Below are 25,568 nucleotides of genomic sequence, written 5' to 3'. Positions count from 1 at the left end.
GAGGAAGGTGGGGGCGGGAACATGAATTCAAACGCAATCCGCCAAGCCTTGACGCCGGAAGTTGCCAGGGCCATTCTGGGAAATGTAGTTCCTCAAGTCGCCTCGCAACCAAGCCAAGCTGGCAGCACGTGTTGAGGGACGGCGGGGTGGGGGGTGGGAAGCGCATGCTCGCCAGAACCGAGCTGAGAACCTAGCCTCCAGACTTTGCCGGTGCCTTTATTCGGTTTTCTCTTTGTGTGGAAACACAACCCGGGGCTAGTGGGGAATTATAGAGTGAGCCACTGAGCTCTCTTCTATATCACACCTTTTAAAATACAATTTGGGGGGGGGTTAGGTCACACCCAGCAGCGCTCAGGGGTTACTCCTGGCTCCATGCTTAGAAATCACTCCTGGCGGGCCGGAGAGATAGCACAGCGGCGTTTGCCTCGCAAGCAGCCGATCCAGGACCAAAGGTGGTTGGTTCTAATCCCGGTGTCCCATATGGTCCCCCGTGCCTGTCAGGAGCTAATTCTGAGCAGACAGCCACGAGTAACCCCTGAGCACCGCCGGGTGTGGCCCAAAAACCAAAAAAAAAAAATCACTCCTGGCATGCTCGGGGGATATATGGGATGCCGGGTTTTGAACCGATGACCTTCTCATGGAAGGCAAACGCCTTACCTCCATGCTATCTCTCCGGCCCTTAAATACAAGTTGTTTTTTTTTTTTTTTTTTTGGTTTTTGGGCCACACCCGGCGGTGCTCAGGGGTTACTCCTGGCTGTCTGCTCAGAAATAGCTCCTGGCAGGCACGGGGGACCATATGGGACACCGGGATTCGAACCGACCACCTTTGGTCTTGGATCGGCTGCTTGCAAGGCAAACGCCGCTGTGCTATCTCTCCGGGCCCTTAAATACAAGTTTTAAATCAGTTTTTAAATCAATGACTTAGTCCCTCGTCTTTTGCTACCATACTCCTCATCCTAAACCAGCACTGCATTGATCCCTTTAGCTGCTAAGTTCAGGGTTTCATGAGCAGCAAATGCACTGGGGAAGTTGCTTCTCAAGGGGCTGGTGGGGTCTGCAACCTGACTAGGAAAAGGGAAACCAAGAGGATATCGGACCATGCCCTCAGAATCCTGAGTTAAATACACCAGTCGCTAAGCAGTGCTAGAAAGGAAGGTTTTAACAAATAACATCACAGTGACGACCAAAGTGGCTCGCCCCTTGGAGGAGATGGCCACCAGATGGAGCTACAACGCAAGTCTGCACAGTGAGACTTGGCCACGTGGAACAGTCCCCCTTCCCTCCTCACCCCGCCCCCGTGACACCTCCTCTCCTCTCGTATTCAATGCCCTACAGGTACACCTCCTCCCACCCCCAACCCACACATCTCCCTAAAGTCAACAACGTGTTATATACAGCCCTAAATATGTCTTCTGCCCAGCACTGGTACTGAAAAGATTAGACAGGGGCTGGAGCAATAGCACAGTGGGTAGATGTTTGCCTTGCATGCAACCAAACCCCGGGTTCAATTCCCAGGAACCATATGGTCCCCCAAGCCTGCCAGGCGTGATTTTTGAACGCAGAGCCAAGAGTAACCCTAGCGCCTCTGAGTGTGGCCCAGAAACAAACAAAAAGAAAAGATTAGATTGTGATAAAATGAGAATTACATTCATTGAATAACCACAAACCAACAGATTAACACCCAATACACAGGAATCAAATTTTCTCAGAAGAAAATGCTGAGCATAGATAAAATGCACCTGTAGGCATGGAATTACATGGATAGATGGGATCTTCCATCCCTCTTCCAGCCTCTGGTTAGAAACACAGTTAAATTGTGGCTTGGGGAAGATAGTGAATGGAGGATTGGTGTGTCCATCATTTTACAGTTGTCCATTTTTCATCATCTTCAATCATTGTTCCAAGCCGTCCCATACCCGACACACTCATGGCTTTCACAAAATAACACTTGCATACAGGTTTGAAACATTATCTTGGCAATCACCTTTTCACTTATTTTGTTGTAGTTAGTTTCAATTGAGAAGCTTCTTATGCGTCACTGTCTTCTTCAGGTAAAACTATCTCAAAGAGAGCAGATTCCAGTTAAACATACAACATGCGGCCCATATGAGTAGAGGGCCCTCAGAAGGTCAGAAACTCCTATTGACAAACTCTCCTGAACCCTAACTCCACCAACCTAAACATCCCAGTCATTCTCCCTTTCTTGCTATTGACCAATGCAGACAACCTTTGCTTTTTGGCTGGTTAGGGCAAGATTAGGACATTCACTCCATCATGAAATGGTTGACCCTGGTCAGCAGTACTGTAGTTTCTAAGCCTGGATTTGGAGGAAAAAGGAAGGACATTATGTGGATTCAGCACAGGGAAGACTAGAAGGGGAGAAAAATTAAGGAAAACAAAAACATTCTTACCAGTTCTATCTCTCTCCTTAGCACATCTCCTGTAGGGAGAAAGTTCCCATGATTAGTTCAGCTGTCTTCAAACATAACCTTTTATTTTTATTTATTTTTATAAAATCTTTATTTAAGCATCATGATTATAAGCACGATTGTAGTTGGGTATCAGTCGTGAACAGAATACCCCCTTCACCAGTGCAACATTACCACCACCAATGTCCCCCCCTCACTCCTCCTCCACCCCTGCCTGTATTCGAGATAGGCATTCTATTTCTCTCAATCATTGACGTTATCATGAGAGTTGTTAGTGTATTTATTTTCCTAACTGCACTCACAACTCTTTGTGGTGAGCTTCATATTGTGAGCCGGTTCTTCTGACCCTCATCTCTATTGTTTCTGGGCATTATTACAATAATGTCCTTAATTTTTCTTTTTTTGTTGTTTTTTGGGGGGGTCACACCCAGCAGTGCTCAGGAGTTACTCCTGGCTCTATGCTCAGAAATCGCTTCTGGCAGGCTCGGGGGGCCATATGGGATGCCGGGATTCAAACCACTGTCCTTATGCATGCAAGACAAACACCTTGCCTACATGCTATCCCTCCGGGCCACTTTGATTTTTCTTTTTTTTTTTTTTTTTTTTTTGGTTTTTGGGCCACACCCGGCTTTGCTCAGGGGTTACTCCTGGCTGTCTGCTCAGAAATAGCTCCTGGCAGGCACGGGGGACCATATGGGACACCGGGATTCGAACCAACCACCTTTGGTCCTGGATCGGCTGCTTGCAGGGCAAACACAGCTGTGCTATCTCTCCGGGCCCACCTTAATTTTTCTTAAAACCCATAGATGAGAGAGACTATTCTATGTGTGTCTCTCTCTGACTTATTTCACTCAGCATAATAGATTCCATGTACATCCACATATAGAAATATTTCATGACTTCATCTCTCCTGATGACTGCATAATATTCATTGTGTATATGTACCAAAGTTTCTTTAACCATTCATCTATTGAAGGGCATCATGGTTGTTTCCAGAGTCTGGCTATTGTATATAGCGCTGCAATGAATATCGGTGTGAGGAAAGAATTTTTGAATTGTATTTTTGTGTTCCTAGACCTAGGGTATATCCCTAGGAGTGGTATAGCTGGATCATATGGGAGCTCAATTTCCAATTTTTTGAAGAATCTCCATATTCAAACATAACCTTTTTTGGGGGGGGGCACACCCGGCGGTGCTCAGGAGTCACTCCTGGCTATCTGCTCAGAAATAGCTCCTGGCAGGCATGGGGGACCATATGGGACACCAGGATTTGAACCAACCACCTTTGGTCCTGGATCAGCTGCTTGCAAGGCAAACACCGCTGTGCTATCTCTCTGGGCCCCAAACATAAGCTTTTAATTGCAGGTTTAAGCATTTCCTAGGTTCAAACCAATTTTGTTTGTTTATGGTGATCAGGGGGTACTCCTGGCTCTGTGCTCAGAAATCACTCCTGGGGCCGGGCGGTGGCGCTAAAGGTAAGGTGCCTGCCTTGCCTGCGCTAACCTTGGACGGACCGCGGTTCGATCCCCCGGTGTCCCATATGGTCCCCCAAGCCAGGAGCAACTTCTGAGCACATAGCCAGGAGTAACCCCTGAGCATTACTGGGTGTGGCCCAAAAACCAAAAAAAAAAAAAAAAAAAAAAAAAAAAAAAAAAAAAAGAAATCACTCCTAAAAGCCTTGGGGTACCATGTGGGATGCCACGTGCAAGGCAAATGCCCTACCCTCTGTACTATCACTCCAGCCCCTTAAGCCAGTTTTAATGGAGATGTCTGAGGAACTCAAAGAAGCAAAGCACACTGGAGCCAGAGGGATAGCACAGCAGTGGGGCATTTGCCTTGCGTGCAGCTGACCCAGCACAGGCCCGGGTTCGATTCCCGGGCTCCCATACAGTCCCCTGAGCCTGCCAGGAGTGATTTCTGAGGGCAGAGACAGGTGTAACCCCAGAGCGCCACAGGGTGTGGCCCAAAAACAAAAAAAAGAAAGAAAAGAAAAGAAAAGAAAAGAAAAGAAAAAAGAAAAGAAAAGAAAAGAAAAGAAACAAAGTATACTGAAGTCCAAAGCACTCCCCAAACACTGGCAGCTACCATGTGAGTGTGAACTGGAACCATGGTAGACAGAATGCCTAAAGAACTGAGCCCCTGCCCCCAACACTCACCCTTGGAGGAGGAAGGTCCACAAAAGCAGAAAAGTGGAGACACAATTAGTAACAATCCACATCATTAGGTAAGTTTTAGGTGGCTGTAGGAATAGGAAAAGTCCTTGTTAGCCAGTTTCAAAGGTAGTACAAAAGGGGAAATAAGGGAGGGAACAGGTTAGGGAGCCATAGGTATGGGAGAACAGGGGAAGGCTAGGGACAGCCCCAAAGTCCTCACAATAAGCCAGACAGGAAAATGCAACTGCTGCAAAAGTTGGCAGTCATTGGTGGTGACTGAATCCACTCCAGCACACCAGATTATCGAGAAGAGCCAAGCCTTGTTTACTACAAATAGGTTCACTGAAACATTATCTTGGTGCAGAGTCCTGTGGAGGTGGAAAAGAAATGGGAACACCCAGAATCATGTGTCAAAAGAAATGAGAGGCAACTCCTTAACTGGGCTTAACTCTGCAATGTTACTGTCAAAGACCAATGTGCCCCACCTTTGTTTCACAACCTGAGTGAAAATGATCTTATCTGTTTCACTGAACTTTGTAACCTAGTGGCTGTGCTTTCTGGGGCCACACAAATGGATTCCCCTGTTATACCATTTCTGAGGACCCGGAACAATGACTATGTTATGCTGTATCTTATATTGCCCAGGCCCCAATGGTTCCTAACACCAGAACATTGAGGATCTGGGGCATTATTCTCTTTAACACTGGATTTCTCTAATCTGGCCTCAGTATAGTTTATTCATATTTTTTCAAAGTATGGGCCTCAGTCAAACATATCTCAGATGGGCTTGAACCATCCTTGAGCAGAGCCAAATTCCTCCTGCTTCTGGGTATGCTGCCTACATGAAGGCATGAGTGTCAGAATCCAGTTAACCTTAAGCAATGTTCCTTGCCATTGATGACTCATTATGCATACAGTTCCATTGAACTCTAGTCTTTTACACATGTTCTTGTCCATGCCAGTGTCTCTTCTTTTCCCTTTTTACACATGAGCTTATGGAGGTTCTCAAATATAGGAATCTATATCTACCCCTGCTGCACTTCATTTAGAACAAATGTCATAGACCTTGCAGATCCCAAATTTATTCTTAGTGTGTTCATTATCAATTCATGTCTTCTTGAAAATTAATCAACAGTTGATTGCAGTTTGTAGGGACTGCTCAGAGGACAAAATGTTGTTGGAGATAGAACTGTGGATGGCTGTATGCAAGGCAAGTGCCTTATTTTCTGTACTATCTTTCCACACCTCAGTCCATATTTTCTTTTTGCACAAAGACATTGAAAGAGAAATTTACAATCATGTGTTTGGAAGTCCATGTGTTATCTTCTGAGGCACAAACTTCTATCTGGGCTTCTTTCACCTCACCTCCCTAGCCGCTAGTCACCTAGCTCTATATTTTGTTGCATGCACCTCTTGAGTTTAGAATGAAAAACTAAATTTCTTTTTATATCCAATTTGGCCTTTGCCTTCCTCTCTAATCTTTTGCCTTTTCCTTGCTCACTCAGCTACTGTACCTGTTCTGTAACTTCCAATTGTTATCATACTATATGTAACCTCTTAGGCCTCAGCTCAAATACCACCTCTACAACTACTCTTCCTAATGTGGTTGAAGACCCTGACTCTCAGCTGCAATCACTCCTACTGTATTTCCCTGATTTATTTGGTCATATCACTTATTTTTTCAATTTGCATATATTTCATTCAGGAATTTATGAATGACTTCTTTGATTCACATACCCGATGCCTGCAATACATCACATTCAAGGCATAAGATATTTGATCAAGAGTTTGTTGCATGACTAAATGAATGAGTTATTTTGCTACAATGATGCTTCCCTACCATTAAACCTTATGCTCCCCCCTTGGATCTTTTCGATTGGCACTTACTTTATATCCAAGTATGGCAATTCTTGATAGGGTAGGTTGAGAAACAGGGTTGCCTCAGTTCTGTTGCCTCTACGTTGTCCATATATCTGGCGCATTTGGGGTGCTCGTTGTTGGACATTAGCTCGATCTTCATCTGGTAGCCAAAGGACCTGTGGTTCAGGGAGATTGGACATGATTCTGGGAAAGGTCTGACCAGGGACAGGGATAGAAAGTTTGGGGGTTATTTCAGTTGGGGTAGGGCCCTGGGAGTAAGAGCAACCACTATAGCCCAGAGAAGGGGACGAATGCAAAAGAAGGTAACTTAGGGTTCTAGATATATCACCATGGCTTGGGGCACCCTTGACCTCAGCACAGTTTCTAACGTCTGGTTCACAAAAGTGTTGTAGTATGTGTGGTTTCGTGGAGGACGGCGCAAGTCAAACATGATCGAAAGGTTGAGAGCGTCAGCTTCTTTCAGTAGCTCTTCCAGTGTTGGTATTGTCTGATTCCCAGCCTCTATCTGATCATGGACTGATAACTGCTTGGCTTCCCAGAAGGGGTTTCTCTATAAGAAAGGCAAGATTATTTCAAGCCCTCTAGGGTATCTATTCATGCACACCATCTTCACTCATTTTCCCACTAGGTGTCCGTTTTCACCTGCCAGGGTCTTTCTCCAAACTGTGACCTTCTTCAAGACCCTTGGTGGGGGGCTGAAGCGATAGCACAGCGGTAAGGCATTTGTCTTGCATGCGGCCAAAACAGGATGGAGCCCAGTTCAAATCCTGGCATTCCATATGGTCCCCTGAGCCTGCCAGGAGTGACTTCTGAGGGCAGAGCCAGGAGTAATCCCTGAGCTCCACTGGGTGTGGCCCAAACTCCCCCCCACCCAAAGATGACTTTACTCTGAGATCACCCTCCTAATTTCTTAACTTCTCTTCTGTGGCACTCAGGGATTACTAGCTCTGCACTCAGAAATCACTCCTTAAAAATAAAGTTTAATTATTTGAAGAAAAAAGAAAGAAAGAAATCACTCCTGGCAGGTTCGGGGGACCATATGGGATGCTGGGATTTGAACCAGGGTCTGTCCTGTGTTGGCCACATGCAAGGCAAACGCCCTACTGCTGTGCTATCTCTCCGGCCTATATTTCTGGTTTTAACCCCAATTCCTCATGCCCTGTCTGGTGGTACATCCTTACCTGGGACTAGCCCCAGACTAAATAACCTTACCAGAACTTTCAATTATTTCCTACCCCACTGGCCCTATATATCCAAAACTCAGACTATGTTCTGTAGTTTATCCTTATTTTTTTGTGGGGGGGCACACTTAGCTGTGCTCAGGGGTTACTCCTGGCTCTCTGCTAAGAAATTGCTCCTGGCAGGCACTGGGGACCATATGGGATGCTGGGATTCGAACCACTGTTGGTTCTGGGTTGGCCGCTTGCAAGGCAAATGCCCAACTGCTGTTCTGTCTCTCCAGCCCCCTGTAGTTTATTTCCTTTTTTACACATAGAATTTGTGGTTGGGGGGCCAGAGAGATAGCATGGAGGTAAGGCATTTGCCTTTCATGCAGGAGGTCATCGGTTCGAATCCCGGCACCCCATATGGTCCCCCGTGCCTGCCAGGAGCAATTTCTGAGCCTGGAGCCAGGAATAACCCCTGAGCACTGCCGGGTGTGACCCAAAAACCACAAAAAAAAAAAAAAAGAATTTGTGGTTGGGGGTGCTGAAGCCTTGCCATGACAAAACATGACACATGCAATGTTGGCACATAGTCCTGTTTTTTGCATCAATTGCCACTTGGACATCTTTTTATGCTGTTCTCAGTTTGCTCCCTCTCCCATCCTTTCTATTTCCAAATTCAGAAACTCTAAAAGGAGAGTTGTAATTATTGAATAGCCTTAATTTCTACTCAGAAACCATGGAAAAGTTTGCTACCACTTTTTTTTTTTGGTTTTTGGGTCACACCCAGCAGTGCTCAGGGGTTACTCTTGGCTCTATGCTCAGAAATCGCTCCTGGCAGGCTCAGGGGACCATATGGTATGCCAGAATTTGAACCACCGTCCTTCTGCATGCAAGGCAAGAGCCCCACCTAATGCTATCTCTCTGGCCCCTGCTACCACTTTTTAAGTATTTATTGTACTCCAGGCAGTGTTAGTAGTACTCTGTGCAATTTGATTTATATATTCCTTCCAATAATCCTACTAAGTAGATATTATTCAAATTTCTATGTTTTAGATGAGGAAAAGAAAATAGAGAGAGAATAAGGAATGTTGGCTAGGGGCAGAGAGAAAGCACAGACATGGGGTGTTTGCCTTGCACATAACCAATCCAGGATGGATGGTGGTTCTAATTCTGGCATCCAAAATGGTCCTCCATGCCTGGCAGGAGTGATTTATGAGTACAGAGCCAGGGGTACCCCAGAGCACCGCCGGGTGTGACCCAAAAAGGGAAAATAAGGGAATGTTGCCCAGGTTCAAAGAGCTAATAAGGGATAGAGTTAAGATTAAAATTCAGTGTCTGGATAGATAATACAGTGAGCAGGGAGCCCTCCTTGCATGCAGCTGACCTGGGTTAGATCCTCAGCACCACATGATCCCTTTCATCCCACTAGGAGTAATCCCTGAATTTAGAGACAGGAGTAAGTCCCGAGCATTATCTATTGTGACCCCCAAACAAAAACAGACCAAAAAATTCAAATCTAGGGTCAGGGATATGGCTCCACAGTAAAGCACGTGTCTAGCTTGTATGAGTACTTGGTTTAACCTTCAAGTAAGATTCACTGGGCAGGGCCCGGAGAGATAGCACAGCGGCGTTTGCCTTGAAAGCAGCCAATCCGGGACCAAAGGTGGTTGGTTCAAATCCCGGTGTCCCATATGGTCCCCCCGTGCCTGCCAGGAGCTATTTCTGAGCAGACAGCCAGGAGTATCCCCTGAGCACCGCCGGGTGTGGCCCAAAAACCAAAAAAAAAAAAAAAAAGATTCACTGGGCTGAATTACAGGAGTTAAGGCACTTTCCTTGCAATGGAGCCAACCCTAGTTAAATTCTTTGGACTACATGATCTAGTGAGAATCACCAGGAGTGACTTCAAAACATTGATATTGGAGTAGCTCTCAGCACTACTAGGTGTTGTCAAACCCCTTACCAAAGATTCATATTCATACATCCCTTGTTCTTAATCATTCTTATATATAATCAATTAGTTAAAGGGGCAGAATCAAGGTGCTAAATAATGTATAGTGATTGTATATGTGTGGACACAAGAATGTCTACATATGTAGTTCTGTGTATATATGGATTATATGACCAACTATCAATGGTGACTATCTCAAGGAGTTGGATTATGGGATACTTTGTCATTTGTTATTTATAATTTATTTTTATTTAATGAAAAAAGCAAGGAAGGGACATGTATTAATGTTTGAAGCAGTACAGTGTTCAGGGTTTGGTCCTGGCAGTGGTGCTCAGGGAAATATGCACTGCTGAGAACAGGATCTGGGGCTCTTGCATGCAAAGCATGAATTTTGGCCTTCAAGTCTCATGCATTACTTTTGCAATTACAAAAAAATGGAGGGGGCTAGAGTGATAGCACAGCAGGTAGGGCATTTGCCTTGCACATAGCTAACCTGGGATGAACCCAGGTTTGATCCCTGGCATCCCATATGGTTCCCAGAGCCTGCCAGGAGCAATTTCTGAGCACAGAGCCAGGAGTAACCTTTGAGCACTGCTGGGTGTGCCCTCCCAAAAAAAGGGAATAAAAGAAAAAGAGAGAAAATGGAGCCTAATAAGTAAAATATCCTTTCCATATTTTTCCATCATTAATGGGTGAGTCTGCACTTGTGGCCATCAGAGATTGGTCCTTTGCCCTCCTGGCCAGCTTCTCCTCCCCTTCCCTTCCTCCCTCTTTTCTTCTTCCTCCTACTCCTCCCCCTCCTCTTCCCCCTCCCCCTCCTCCTCTTCCTTCTCTTCCTGTTGTTGGGCCAGAATTTTTCCTTTTGCTTTGGAGGCCAGACTTGGCAGTGCTCAGAGGTTATTCTGGGCTCTGTGCTCAGGGGACCATATGGGATGCTGGGTATCAAATTGGGGTCAGCCGCATGCAAGGCAAATGCCTTCGCTGCAGTGCTATCACTCAGGATCCTCTTATTTTTTAAATTTAATAAATTGGGAAGGGTGCAGGAGATAGTACATGCTGCCAAAGCAGATTCAATCCCCTACACTCCATAAGGTACCCCAAATCCCACTAGGAGTATCCTTAAGTGCAGACCTAGGAGTAATCTCTTAGGACCACCAAATATAGTCCTAAAACCCAAAGAAATGTTTTAAATTTTTGTGTTTTTTTAAGGGCTTTGGGTCACACCCTGTGGTGCTCCTGGCTTACTCCTGGCTCTGCACTCAGGGACCATAAGTAGTACTGGGGAGTGAACCCTGGTCATATGCACACAAGCCCCAGTTTGAACTCCCCTTCTTACATTAATTTGATCCACCATTTCTATGGCACTACATTTTGTTCTCCAGGAATACTTTTTCATTTTTCAGGGTTTTAAATATGCTCTAGGATATCTGTTTCTGCCCAGTATATCTCAAAATCACTCTCACTTCATATGCTGCTTAGGCATATCACACCTCCACATCCTCTCCCTACATCCACACTGCCAGTGACTTTTCTCTTTCCCTACCAAAGAAAGTGTTATCACGCTATTATGCTGATAGCCTGTTGCTTAGGAGGAAAGATGAGAATGAAGAATTGTATCTTGTTACCCAGCACGTGGCTCAGCAAATGCCATATTTATCAATGAAATCAGCTCTGAGTGCCTCTTCCCTGAAGGGACCTCACCTCTAGAAACCAGGTCCCAGCATTGAGTCTCTTCAGTTCAGCACAGGAGAAGTCGCTGCTGTGGGTGGTAGTTCGGGTTGGAAATACAGAGGCCACATTTGTGGTCCTGCGCAGGTGCTCATCATGCATGAGGAAGGGAACTCCATCAGAGCTGAAGGCACAAGAGGTTTCAGAGGTCCAAGCTCTGAGATTGCTCATCATTGCCAGAACCTCTGACTCTTGACTTTTTGTCCTCCCAGCTTCCCTCACCTGACCATCACGTCAGTCTCAAACACAGTAGCTCCACATTCTGCAGTCTTCCGTAGAGACATCAGGGTGTTCTCGGGGGCCAGCTGGGAAGGAGGATTATAAACAAAGGATCAGAGATGAGCATTTAAAATTGAGAACCCACAGGCCTGGTTTCCACAACCCTATACTGCCATCATTCTGTCTACACTCACCATGGGGGCCCCTCGGTGTCCCACCAGCCCAGGTTTGGGGGGTAATTTTCTGGGTTCCATGATACAGGGTGAGGTGATACATAGGGGAGCCAGGTAGATGGCCAAGGAAATTCCAAAAAATATGAGCAGTAGCAAACACTTTAGACCTGTGGGAATTGGAAGAACAGGCTATGAGAGAGGGATACAAATGAGCTCTAGAGGTGCAAAGCAGCGTTAATGGAGGCAAGAGACCAAGTGGCAGGAGACAAAAACATGTGCAGCTATTGGTAGGGTGTGTGTGTGTGTGTAGGGACAAAGCTGGCACCTCTTCTCTGGATGCGGTAGTAGGTATCAGCCACAGGCCAAGCCAGGAAGGTGATTCCTGCAACTGCTCCAATATGAAGGAATGGGGCTGTGGCCTGTGAATAAGAGATGGTCAGGAGAGATCTGCTTTCTAATGTACCCTACCCACCCTCCACCTCATACCCAGTTTTTAGAGCTCAGAGCAATGTGCAGTCTGGGGACACCAGGGGAAAATCTATATTCTGCCGGAAAAACTCCCACCTAGACATGAGTTTGACCACTTACCTGCAGTGACAAATGTAAGCTATACCATTCCTGTCTCCATTGAAAGTTCAGTCCCATAAGACCAGTAGCCACAAGAAGCAAAATAAGCAGCAGCAACACCTGAGAGCCACAGATGAATGGGAGACCTTGGCAACCTGGGCTCATGACTCTACCCCCAATTTAGGCATATAGAGATATTTTCTTTTATAGATGCATCTGATTTTCTTCTTCCATTCATAAATATTGGGGCTGGAGATTTAATACAGCAGGTAGGAAGCTTGCTTTGTACACAGCCAACCCCAGGATCTATCCCCAGCATTGCATATGGTCCCCAACACCTCCAAGAATGATCACTGAGTATAGAGTCAGGGCACAGCCCTGGGCACAGCCAGGTGTACCCCTAAACCAAATCAAACCAAACTACAACAAAACAAACTAAATACCCCAAAGCTTTAGACCTGAAGTTCATGTGAAAGAAAGAATTGTGTGGTCTTCTGTCAACTAGCCAAGTATGGAGTTAGTGCTCCCCTCCCATCCCCACTGTACCTTATGGACACTGTGAAGATGTAGAGGCTGGCCACAGAGTCTCAGGAACAAGGCTAGGAGCTGGAGGCAGAGGGGCAGGAATAATGACATACCGAGAGGCCACTGAGTGAAGAGCACAGTACAATACCACCCCTAAAAACATCTCTTCCCTCAGTGGCCAGAATAGACTTGAACAGTAAGGAAAGGATGATTTGATAGTTAGACTTCTGTAACCCACCAACAGCAAGGATGCATATGTAACCAGCAGAGAGATGGTCAGCAGGAATGCCAGGGACCAATCCATCCAGTGTCCCCAGTGGTGGAATAGGAATCTGTGGAGGCATAAAGGGAGGTGTCTGAGGTGGGACAAGCTTACTACCAGTGGCCTAAGGGGTGTTGGTGGGTGGTGGATCTTGGTGGAAAATGGAAAGGAAGTGAGGGAAACCCTTCCTTGAGCTTGGGACTCAAAGGAGTGGGAAGACTTCAAGGAATACTTTCCTGAAGGGGTTGGGGAGTGGGAGAACTGGGAAGGGCTGGGCACCCAGCCCTGATCACCCAGGGGTTCTGGGCTGGGGAGGAGGTTGCCAAAGAAGGGAGGGGGGGAATGACACACTCATTGAAGTTGTGCAGGTCATTGAGAAGGATGAGCCCGATGTACAGCCAGCCCAGGGAGAGGAGGAAGGTGAGGAAGAGCAGGCCAAACCAGAAACAGTCACACTGCAAAGGGCAGGAGAGAAGCTCACGGCTGGTGCCTAATTCCAATTCGTATCCCAATGGATGGCAGCTCAAGGTGGGGGAGGGCGCTCACTGCCAGGTGTGGGATTGTGCTGCTTTACAGGCAACTCTTCTGTACTGGCGGGAGATTTTTCTTTCTGAGGAGAGAAAGCCCCTCCCCCAGCTGCCTCTGAGCACTTTGTGTTCCAAACCCTCTAACCAGGCTCTGCCTCAATCTTCCAGCTCCCTCCCATCCCTACTCCACCTTGCTGGTTTGCATTCTGTCTTTGGGGCACTTCTTCCAGCGGCAGCTATAGAGGCAGTGGAGGCAGCGGGCCCACGTGGAACTGGAGCCGGGGTACTCAGCCATGTTGAGGGCCTGAGGGAAGATACACTAGCCATCAAGGCCCCTGACAGAAGGCATACTCCAGTTTCCTTCTTCATGTCTCTGAGGAGCCCCAAAGAGGAGCCCTGCTCACTAATGTTCAATGGTGGACCTTGAATGTCAGATTGTTTTTGTTTTTAGGTCACACCTGGTGATGCTCAGGGGTTACTACTGGCTATGCATTCAGAAATCGCTCCTGGCTTGGGAACATCGGGGGATCTAACCGCAGTCCATCCTAGGTCAGCCGTTTACAAAGCAAAAGCCCTACTGCTGTGCCACAACCCTGGCCCCAAATATCAGATTTGATTAAGTGGCAGAGGGGGAGGAGAAGACTGGAAGATGTCTAGAAGGCCAGTAGAGCATTCATGGGCTTCTCTGCTGGCTGGAGGTATGCCTCCCCCCCAACTCTACCCCATTTAACTATGTCTTACCCTGAGCAGAGGACTGAAGTGCTTGCCTGGGTTGGGGACTTGGAGAGACTGCCCAAAGTGGGGAAACGATTCAGCAAATCGATGAGTTTTCTGACTCAAGAAACTAAAGGATCAAGAAGCGAAGCAGCTTCTAGTTCTGACCCAGGGGCCAAGAGAAGCAGAGTAAACTGTCATGTTGCTATGGCTACAGAGATTGCAGACATCACAAAACCTAGGCAGGAAGTTTCTCAATCTTCACCTTGGTGGGAAGGTCGGTAGGAGTGACTGCAAATAAGAGGAAAACTCAGGGGAGCAGGTTGCCTGGGTTACAACTAATTTTCTAAAGAAAGCTTTTCTGTCAGTACACACATTGGAAATCCAATCAAGTCATGTCAGTTCTGTCCCTTACTAGTCACCTGTCCAGACACGTCTCCCCAGAAACTCATTCCTGGTTTTATCCTGTTTCAGGGGTCCTGCCCTCTGAGTTCACTTTGGTGAAAGTGTAACATATGTGGGCCAAAGGTGTGTGGTTGTCATGGAGCAGGATATCCCTATATTCTGTACTTTGGTTTCAGTTGAGTACCTGTTGGCTTACAGATCTCAACCTGGGCTGACTACAAGAGATTCTATGTACTAGGCATGCCATAAGTATCAGCATGTGGGTTTCTAGAGGACTTTTGAGTTTCTAGGGGTGTCCCTGAATTTGCCTAAAGTGTGTGATCTCGGGGCCGGAGAGATAGCATGGAGGTAGGGCGTTTGCCTTTCATGCAGGAGGTCATCGGTTCGAATCCTGGCGCCCCATATGGTCCCCTGTGCCTGCCAGGCTCAATTTCTGAGCCTGGAGCCAGAAATAACCCCTGAGCACTGCCGGGTGTGACCCAAAAACCACACACACACACAAAAAGTGTGTGATCTCCAGAGGCATGAGGTCTTATGGTGGGTTCTTCCTACAGGTTGTGGAGTCTCGGAGTTGCACAGTGACAGAACCCCTGAAACAGGATCCCTGAGGGTATAGCTACTCCTAAAATTGCTTTCATTAGCCAGTCCTTGCCTTGGGAAAAGAGAGATTTTAGGGTAGGGAATGAAGAGGTAGGGGATTGGAACTAGAGGAAGGAACACTCTTCCCTTCCTGAGCTCCCTCCCTGGGAAAAAGGTATCCCAAAGGGATATAGGACCCTGATTGTTCCCTTCTCAATGGGGAGCTGCAGTGGCCTATCCTGGGCCCTCCCCATGCTACCCACCTCCCCTCACTCACTTCTGCCTTTGGAGCACAAACTGTGCCTTCCAGAAGCTATCTGTAGAATGAGATCCGGAGCTGAGCAATCTGCAAATCCCACTCAAGGGTCCTGAGTCTGGGTACTGCTCAGGCCCTGGCTGGGCCCAGGCTCTGCAGGCTGGAGTCTATCCCCAATCACCTCCCCCATCCCTGTAGACCCCTACCTCTTCCCAGCTCACACTTTTTTCAGCGGCTGGCAGCTCCACTCTGATCTCTGCTTCGCACTGTACTGCTGCTTCCCAGATTTTCTCCGAGTTGCTTGCCTCCTCCTTCTTCCTGTCCTTAGCTCAGCCTCACCGGTCAAACAGGTGGCACTGTTGCCATCTACAGGAAGCCCTGCAGGTCCTCTCCATGCAGGTCTGCAGCTGCTCCAAGGCCAGTGCCCAGTGGGAAGATGGGAGGGAGGGGGGTGGGGGAGCAGAGCTGCTGCTTTACTCACAGTCATCAGGGGGCCCTGTGGAAAGGAATTCCTTTGTACAGACTTTCTCATCCCTGTCCCTCCCCCAGCTCCCCTCTCAGCCACTGCGTGGGTATTGTCTTGGCTCAGGGAGGCAAGAGCTAAGGGCACGGGAGGGCAGTGGGAGGGGAACTGGCAGAGGCAATCCTACAACTTTGTAACTTAGCAGGGAGAAGAGGCCCTCTCCGTACCATAAGGCATTTTATGTATATATAACTAGCAATGTGTGTTTGAGTGTGTGTATGAGTTTAAGTTAGCATCTACGCTCAAGGTCCCTGGGAGGACAGCCTTGATTTTTCCCTTTTGGGATTCTGATGTTCACTTTTTAAAAACTTCATTATTTATGCCGATGTTCACTTTTCTAAGGAAGGTACAACTCGAAGAGGCAGAGTGGCAAGCAGTTTTCTGGGCAGCAGGTAATCCTATGTCTGGACCAGGGGTTCTTTTTTTTCCCTAATAGTATCTTTATTTAAGCACCATGGTTACATACATGTTTGTAATTGGGTTTCAGTAATAAAAAGTACACCCCCTTCACCAGTGCAACCTTCTTCCCACCAATGCCCCCATCTCCCTTCTCCCCTACCCCGTCTTGTATTCCAGACAGGCATTCTATTTCTTTTCTTTTTTTTTTTTTTTTGGTTTTTGGGTCACACTCGGCGGTGCTCAGAGGTTACTCCTGGCTGTCTGCTCAGAAATAGCTCCTGGCAGGCATGGGGGACCATATGGGACACCGGGATTCGAACCAACCACCTTTGGTCCTGGATCAGCTGCTTGCAAGGCAAATGCCGCTGTGCTATCTCTCCGGGCCCCAGGCTTTCTATTTCTCTCACTCTTTACCATTGTCATATTTGTCAGTGTAGTTATTTCTCTAATTGTGCTCACCACTCTTTGTGGTAAGCTTATTATAATGGGCTGGTCTTTCTGGCCCTCATCTCTATTGTCTCTAGGTATTATCGTCATACTGTTTTATTTTTCTGGACAAGGGGTTTTTAAGGGAGTTGTGGATCCTCGGTTTCATTAGCAGCCTTCCCCTCCCCCACTAGCCCAGACTGGAGCTGCTCCTTCCCAGGAGCTGAACTGAGGCGTCATTCCTGCCCAAGGCAGTGGAAGACTCTTTAAGAATCATTTAAGGTATGTTTCTACGATGCTAGGGTCAGTGTAAGAGGCTTTTGGGAAGAACAAATACAAGATGCTGTGACATGATCAGCAAGACAGTTAGTTGGCAGGTTATAATCAGTTTAATGTTAAAACACATGGCTTTACGGGGCTGTGGGCTGAGTTCTGATTTGATTCGTCTACCACTATTTTGGCTAATGCAGTGGCATGAAGTAGATTTGGAAAGGCTGTTTTCTCTGGAAATACTCATCCCCCCTGCCTCTATGCCCTGTGTAGCCCCCCCCCCACAAAGCACTGGCTTTGGAACAGTGGGAAAGAAGACTCTCTAGGCCGAGGTGCTCTCTACTCCCCCTGGCTTTCTTATTGTCTCCAGAAGCTCTACTTGGCAGTAGTAGAGGTTCTTTTGCAACCTCCACATTAAAATGCAAAGAGAAGCAGGGCTGCTTGCTGGCAGGAGGCCAAAAGGAACTAGTAGGTCACCTACTCCTCTTGCAGGCTTCTAGCTAGCATGCTATATTTTAATTTCCTTTGCTTGGGAATTCCTCGTGAAACACTGTTGGCTGTGTGGAGCTGAATTGCGGGGAGTCTCTTGAGAGAGGTAGGGATTGGCATTTAGAATACAAATACAGACCAGAGTTTGCATATTTAGAAAGATGAAAGGTCAGCTGGAAGGTATTCCAAGGCTGCTCCTCACTTTAGCTTTAAGCAGACTGAGAATCCTGATTTTTAGTAAGAAGAAATAGCACTCATCCCTCTTTTCAAATTAGAAAGCAGGCAGATTGTGCTGCAGTGAGGTCCGATACTCATGCTATGGCAATCAACTCCGGCGCTGCTCAGGAATTACTCCTAGCTCTGTGCTCAGAGGTCGCTCCTGGCAGGCTCAGGGGACCATATGGGATGCTGGGATTTGAGCTGGGTCTGTCCTGTGTTGGCCCCGTGTAAGGCAACTTTGAAAGCAACTTTTTTTTTTGGTTTTTGGGCCACACCCGGCGGTGCTCAGGGGTTACTCCTGGCTGTCTGCTCAGAAATAGCTCCTGGCAGGCACGGGGGACCATATGGGACACCGGGATTCGAACCAACCACCTTTGGTCCTGGATCGGCTGCTTGCAAGGCAAATGCCGCTGTGCTATCTCTCCGGGCCCTGAAAGCAACCTTTTTTTGGTGGTTTTTGGGTCCACCCGGCAGAGCTCAGGGGTTATTCCTGGCTCCATGCTCAGACATTGCTCCTGGCAGGCACAGGGGACCATATGGGACGCCGGGATTCAAACTGATAACCTTCTGCATGAAAGGCAAATGCCTTACCTCCATGCTATCTCTCCGGCCCCAAAAGCAACTCTTAATATTGGAAAGACAGTGCCAAAATGGCTTGGTCTTAACCAAAGTCATTATTAAATGTGCTTTGCATGAACTGAGCATCATGTTGTCTATTGCTGAGTCTTGCATGGGGCACAACACATTTGACACATAGATCTTGCAATCTAGTAACAATATGAGATCTAATGTATGTTTTTTGTCAAAGATTCTATTTCTGATACAATTACTAAGACAGATGAAAAATGCTCTACATCACTAATCATCAGGGAGATGCAAATCAAAACAACCATGAGTTATCATCTCACATCACATCACAGAGACTGGCACACATCACAAAGAACAAGAACAACTGGTGCTGGCATAGATGTGGGGAAAAAGGGACTCTCATTCACTGTTGGTGGGAATGTAGACTGGTCCAACCTTTTTGGAAAATAATATGGAGATTCCTTAAAAACTAGAAATTGAGTTTCCATATTATCCAGCAATACCAATATATAACTTAGGAACCCAAAACACACAATGCAGAAAAGCCCTCTGCATTCCTATGTTCATTGCAGCATTCTTTTTTTTCTTTTCTTTTTTTTTTTTGGTTTTTGGGCCACACCTGGCAACGCTCAGGGGTTACTCCTGGCTATGTGCTCAGAAGTCGCTCCTGGCTTGGGGGACCATATGGGACACCGGGGGATCGAACCACGGTCCGTCCAAGGCTAGCGCAGGCAAGGCAGGCACCTTACCTTTAGCGCCACCGCCCGGCCCCCAATTGCAGCATTCTTATCAATAGCCAGAATCTGGAAACAACTCAAGTCCATGAGAAACCATGGAATATTATTCCAATATTACACAATGGAATATTATGCAGCTGTGTTAGGAAAAAAAGAAGTTACAAAATCTGCTTATATAAGGATAGAGATGGAAAATATCATGCTGAGTGAAATGACTCAAAGAAAGAGGAACAATCAAAATTATTGTATTCATTTGCAGGATATTTAAAAACATAGTATGAGAGTAATACCTAAATACAACAGAAATGATGGAGGTGAAGTACAGTTAAGATTGAAAAAAGGAATAAAAAGAGAGCATGGGGCTGAAGTGATAGTACAGTGGGTAGGTTATTTGCCTTTCATGAGGCCAACCCAGGTTTGATCCCTGGTATCAGATGTGGTACCCCTAGCCTGCCAAGAGTGATTCCTGAGTGCAGAGCTACTAAGGCTAGCAAACACTGAGCACTGCTGGGTGTGGCCCACAAAACAAACAAAAATTTCCTCCATGATAAGCTTCTCTTACCTCTATTGTGACTTTCTGGATTAAGAGTCATAAAAATCCCAGTTTTCAGGTCACACATTGGATACAATATGGATCAGCACCAAGCCCTAACACTCATTTTATTAGTTCATTTATCTTCTTTAATCTTGGTCTCGTGAAAAGTAAAGCATGGATATATCTAGGTTGAACTTTGTTGGTTTGTTTTTAGTTTTAGGGCCACACCTACTGGTACTCAGGGCTTACTCTTGTTTCTATCTTTACTGGAGAGGCTCTGGGGACAATATGATGGAACTCAGGTTGGCCATGTTCAAGATGAGCACCCTGCCCATTGTACTATTGGTCCAGCACAAGGCTGGACATTTGTGGGGAACAAATTAAACTGTGCCAGGCACATGGAATAATGTGGTTTCTCCCAAATCTGGAGTGTTCCCAGGTGCTACAGTACACTGGACTTGCTGGCACTACTCTAATTTCCTAAGGCAGCAAAGTAGCATGCAGATACAAATAGTGTTTCCAACCCCCTTGGGAATAATGAGGATCCTAGGCACAGGCGCTTGCAGTACTCCTTAATAGTTTACCTGGGAGCTAAGGGATCCAAGTTAACATTTTATTTCTCTTTGAAGTACAAAAAGATATTTCTAAACAGTAGATAGTTGACAATTTATTTAATTAACATTTTAAAAGATTTCACTTGCTTCAGCAAGCAATAGCTAAGACAACCGAAAGAACAGTTAAAGCATTTATCTATAGACAGTCAAGAAAAAGAAAGATCCCCTTCAACCCTATTACTGAGGTGGGGAGAAAGATGAGCACCAAACCTCCATCTTAGGGAGGAAGCTGAGACTACTTATAGATAAGAAAGTTTCAGCCTCAACCCTGCCTAGGGATACCCCTAAAATGCTCACAAGAAAGTCTGATTTAACTGGGGATTCACTCCCACTAGTCAACAGTTGGCCTTTCTTCAGTAAGCTGTTAAGCACATTTCTGGTGAAGAGAACAGTAGTCTGGGGCTATAGACTGAGTGTCAAATATCATGCAGGTTCCATCTCTTTCAGTGATATTCAGTCTCTTTTCTTCCCATGTAAGAAACCTGACATCATAGAAATAATTAAAAGCTCCTTCTGGCTATAATCTGAAAGCCACTCCAAAATCACTCTTGGACCGAGATGAGAAGTCTAGATTCAGTGGGTCTCTTGGACAGTAGGGGAATTGCCGGAGAAGAAGCTGGTATTGCTGGCCAGAGCACGCTTCTTTCTCTTGCCTGGAGCTTTATTTTCTTGGGCTTCTGTTGCTGTGTTGTTAGATTCTGGGAGGTCAATGTAAGAGGCAGCTGGAGCTGTCTCTTTTAACAAACTCTGCTCTTCCACGTCACACATCTCCTTCAGGTTCTATAAAGGACAGAGACAGACAGGTATCATTCCATCTTGTTTTTTTCTCTTTGGTTTTTGGGCTGTACTAAGTGGTGTTCAAGGCTTACTCCTGGTGGTGTTCAGACTATATGGAATATATGCAGAATATTGAAATGAGACTTGCCATGTACAATGCAAACACCCTGTACTGTTTCTCCAGGTCCTATTATTCCATCTTGGGTAAGGGCAGCTCAGTCCTGCCAATATAAATGCTCAGCATATCCCCATCATTGAAGGTGTCTAAGACTGCTCTAGCCTATGCTTTATTGCCTCTTCCCCTCTTCTTCCCACTGTTTTCTTTCATGATCAATGTAGAGAGGGATGCTAATGCAGCTGGAAATGCTTGTCTTTCACTGCACCTACATTGCTAGTGGTAGTGGCACAGATGCTGCTGAAGAAGCTTAATCCTGGGGTGACCTCTGTGGGATCCTCCAGTTTGATGGTGCTTTCGGAATCCTGGGTTTGCTCAGCAGAGCCCAAGCTATCCTGAGAATCAAGCATACAGATATATTAGAAATATAACAACCAGAGTTCTGAGGCAGGCAGGCAGTGAGGCCCTCTCCATGGTAATGAGTGCTTAGGACTAATAAAAGTTCTTGAGAGTAATAAAATCATGAGATGCCTGAACTTAAGTTGCTAACAGCATTACTGCTAGGACCTACCTTGTGGATACTGTAGCTAAGATCTGAGAAGTCTTTTACTTAGAGACACTGCAGGCATAGAGAAGTCTGGACCCTTTCCTGAGAGAAGCTTCAGGAGAAAAAAAAAGGCCAGGAAAGGAATGTCAAATAAGATTCTTGGGGCCGGAGCAGTGGTGCAAGCAATAGGCCTTGCATGTGCTAACTTAGGACGGACCACGGTTCAATCCCCTGGCATCCCATATGGTGCCCTAAGCCAGGAGCGATTTCTGAGGGTATAGCCAGGATTAATCCCTGAGTGTCACCAGGTGTGGCCCCAAAACAAAACAACAACAAAAAAGATTCTTCTCCCTGGCAATGAACTCTTATCTAGGTAGAAAGCCTCATATGGGGAGGTTGGGAAACCCTAAAAAAGACAACTTAGAACAAAGGAACTGCAGACATGTGTGCTGCCAGCTCATGCTCATGGTGCCTCCAAGGTCATCTCCCCTCTTGAGATGTGTATTTTCATACTTTTTTTAAACAATTTTATTATTTTTTTTTGGGCCACATCCGTTTGATGCTCAGGGGTTACTCCTGGCTAAGCACTCAGAAATTGCCCCTGGCTTGGGGGGACCATATGGGACTCCGGGGGATCGAACAGCGGTTCTTCCTTGGCTAGTGATTGCAAGGCAGACACCTTACCTCTAGTGCCACCTCTCCGGCACCATACTTTCATACTTTAACACTGGGATGTGTATGTATACTGGGACTCCTCTCTATCTTGAGAAGCCCCTGCTCTCTACTGAGCATGTTACTCTTAATTTCCCTTACTTTGCTCCCTTCCTCAGATTTTCAAAATAAAGCTACTTCACTGCTAGTCTTCTCCTGAAATTCTGTTCTAAGAGAAAGGTGATTTACCTGAAAGGCCTGAGTAAGGTCTAGGACTGACTTTCCTGCAAAGAGCAATTTCTTGCTCCAGCCAGAGTTATGTCTTCATGAGAAATCTAGTGGTAGGAATCAAGTCTTGTACTGGGCAGAGCAAGAGGGCATTAGTATAGCTTTACAGCTGCCTAGTGGGTCTGGCAGGACATGAGGTCTGTGCTGGATAGAGGCTAACTGCAGACTTTATCAGTCCTATAATTCCCCAGTTGCTCCCAAGGTGGCAGAAGAGGACAGCCAGAAAGCAGTAATTTCTTTCTAGGGGCTGCTGCCTCTCTCTCCCCACTTCATTTAAGTCACCTGGGGATCTCCCACCTGCATCAGTTCCAAACTCATTCTGTTTTCCTTCAAGCAGGATGGGGTGCCACCTCTCTCAGTATAAGTGATCTTAAGGAGGATTGATTTAGAGAAGTTACAGTGTTTCATGCAGCTCAGAGGGCAAAAATGGGTGGCTCAGTAGAACAGGACAGACACATAATGAGGCAAAGTTCCAAACAATAAATTTGGGTCATTTCTTTGTATATTCTTTTCTCTCACTAGGCTGCAGTTGGTCTTTTAGCAGCCCTAAGGGCGCTGTCTAAGGTAGACTTCCTGTTAGAGAAAAACTGAGGCCAGGAGAAAGATAACATATAACAGAACAGAACCAAGAGGCAGGATACCTGGCATCAAATCACAGTAATCATGAGTGCATCACTAAACTTATCTCTAGGCCTTAGTAAATAGGAAGCACTGGAAACACTGGAAGCACTGGAAAAATTGTGATTCTTTTCAAGTGAAATGATAAAAGAAAGGATTTGAAAACAAGAAAAGATGGGGGCCAAAGAGACAGTATAGCAGGTAAAGCACTTGCCTTGCATGAGACCAACCTTGGTTTGATTCCCAGTACCACATAGAGTCCCTTCAGTACCAAGAATGATCCCAGAGTACAGAGGTAGGCATAAACCATGAAAACTTCCAGATGTGCTCCCCAAAACCCAAAACACACACATACAAGAGCAAGTACTTTGATTGTGGTGGTAACAGATATGTAGATCACATGCAAGGCAAGTGGTAGCCATCTCTCCAGCTCCTAACATTCTTATTTAGCCCTATCTCTAGTTTGCCACCTTAGTCCTCTAATGCCTAGCTACCTGCCTGATAAGTTTCTCTGTTCATCTGTAGAAAAAAATTCATGAGTAATCATTAGCCGAAAGCTTGCTAGAATTACTGTTTATTATGTAGAAATCTATGGTACTGGGATTTCTGCCTCCAGCAAAGACAGGTTTATGTAAGCATGAGAAGCTGGTTTGCTTGGTGTTGCCCTTCTTTGGGATAATTGTTATTTTCCTGGGAGCAAAACAAAGGAGGATAGCTACAGTTCCCTTGGTTCAAATCAGTGACCAAGTTCTCGTGTATCTTTTCCCAGACCATGGAATAGCAGGTTCCCATGGAGAAGGTCTAAGTAATTCATGCCTCAAGATGCCAGAAGGATTAACTTCCTTCTTGAAACTGGCAACTGTGCACATCACGTGGGTTCCTACTCTTGATTCATACCTGTGAATGTCTGTTTTTCTGTTTCTAGTTTATGCCTCAGAAAAAAACCCACTTTACAGCCCAAGTTGCAGGAGGTTAAGAGGAGGAAGGGGAAGATCAGATTCCTTAAAAATCTCCTGTGTGTGTGGGAGGAGAGGGCCTAGGAGAAAGGAAGGACTGAGGATCAAAATATCTCTTTCTAGTTGCAAAGGGAAGAGAAAGAATGGCAGGAAGAAATGTGCAGAAACTTCAGATTGCAGAATGGAAGAAGAGGGTGGAAACTAGTGGTGGGGAATAGCAGTTATCCTACCTTGCTTTGCTGCCGGTTCCTACATTTTGTGGAGTCACAGCTACAATCTACACTGCAGTCCGACTTCTGTTTCCTGCATCCACACTGCCTGTTCCCACACCAGCCCTTGCAGAAACACTGCAAAAACAGATTTATAGACAATACAGAAAGGGTTAGAAAACTGAATACAGAAAGGGTTAGAAAACTGATTTGAGGGCCCGGAGAGATAGCACAGCGGTGTTTGCCTTGCAAACAGCCGACCCAGGACCAAAGGTGGTTGGTTCGAATTCCGGTGTCCCATATGGTCCCCCGTGCCTGCCAGGAGCTATTTCTGAGCAGACAGCCAGGAGTAACTCCTGAGCACTGCCGGGTGTGACCCCCCCCCAAAAAAAGAAAACTGATTTGAAGGGTTTTCTTTATTTGCAATAAACCCCCCCCAAAACCAAAGTACTATTAACTCTACCAAGCTCCCATCTCCTTAGTCCTTTCAACTTTAGTAAATCAATGATCACCAAGAATCATCATGAAATTTGTCATGTCAGACAAATCTGCTTTCTCTTGGGGATAGTAAACTTTAAAGACAGATAAGAAGGGGACTAAGCGATATTTATAATGGGTAGGGTATTGCCTTGCATGTGGCTGAAAGGGTTTGATTCCTGGCAGCCCATATGGTCCCAAGGCCACTAGAAATAATTCTTGAGTGAAGAGCCAGGAATAATCACTGAGCACTGGAAGATGTTTCCCCCAAATAAAACACAAAACAAAACAATGATAGATAAGAGGGATATAACAATAATGCAAGAAAATTAAGTCATTTTATAGGCAAAACAAAGAACTCAAAGCCTGATGGTGGTAGAATTAGACATATTTTTTAAAAGAAAATTGATAAGGTTTTTTATTATTTTTGTGTGGTTTTTGAATCACACTTGGCAGTGCTCAGGGGTTATTCCTGGCTCCATGCTCAGAAATTGCTCCTGGCAGGCACGGGGGATCATATGGGATGCTGGGATTCGAACCGATGACCTTCTACATGAAAGGCAAACACCTTACCTCCATGCTATCTCTCCGGCCCCA

The 25,568-nt window shown here is 46.0% G+C and overlaps 3 protein-coding genes across 3 annotated transcripts in view; all 3 read right to left on the bottom strand.

The window, feature by feature from the left end:
- DLG3 (discs large MAGUK scaffold protein 3) overlaps nucleotides 1–25,568 on the bottom strand; it is a 213,708-nt gene that overhangs the window by 123,660 nt on the left and 64,480 nt on the right. The window lies entirely within an intron of this gene.
- GDPD2 (glycerophosphodiester phosphodiesterase domain containing 2) lies at nucleotides 2,236–16,006 on the bottom strand. Its single transcript, XM_049767410.1, has 16 exons — nucleotides 15,755–16,006; nucleotides 13,770–13,883; nucleotides 13,404–13,507; nucleotides 13,029–13,122; nucleotides 12,812–12,871; nucleotides 12,287–12,385; nucleotides 12,024–12,117; nucleotides 11,720–11,865; nucleotides 11,529–11,611; nucleotides 11,280–11,430; nucleotides 6,793–7,014; nucleotides 6,471–6,619; nucleotides 4,804–4,951; nucleotides 4,587–4,669; nucleotides 2,413–2,441; nucleotides 2,236–2,318 (listed from the first exon to the last, which is right to left on the bottom strand). The coding sequence occupies exons 2-16, from the start codon at nucleotides 13,872–13,874 to the stop codon at nucleotides 2,266–2,268; spliced, it is 1,620 nt and encodes a 539-aa protein (XP_049623367.1). The 5' UTR covers nucleotides 13,875–13,883; nucleotides 15,755–16,006; the 3' UTR covers nucleotides 2,236–2,265.
- The window catches only part of KIF4A (kinesin family member 4A), a 146,532-nt gene continuing 141,870 nt past the window's right edge, over nucleotides 20,907–25,568 (bottom strand). The window contains exons 28-30 of the mRNA XM_049767403.1: nucleotides 24,516–24,632; nucleotides 21,498–21,620; nucleotides 20,907–21,113 (exon numbers count right to left, since the gene is read on the bottom strand). Coding sequence (XP_049623360.1) covers nucleotides 20,907–21,113; nucleotides 21,498–21,620; nucleotides 24,516–24,632 — 447 coding nt within the window. The remainder of the gene's footprint in view (nucleotides 21,114–21,497; nucleotides 21,621–24,515; nucleotides 24,633–25,568) is intronic.

The sequence above is a fragment of the Suncus etruscus genome, chromosome X (genome assembly GCF_024139225.1).
Source record: "Suncus etruscus isolate mSunEtr1 chromosome X, mSunEtr1.pri.cur, whole genome shotgun sequence".
Classification (NCBI taxonomy): domain Eukaryota; kingdom Metazoa; phylum Chordata; class Mammalia; order Eulipotyphla; family Soricidae; genus Suncus; species Suncus etruscus.
This window is presented reverse-complemented; position numbering and strand designations above follow the sequence as displayed.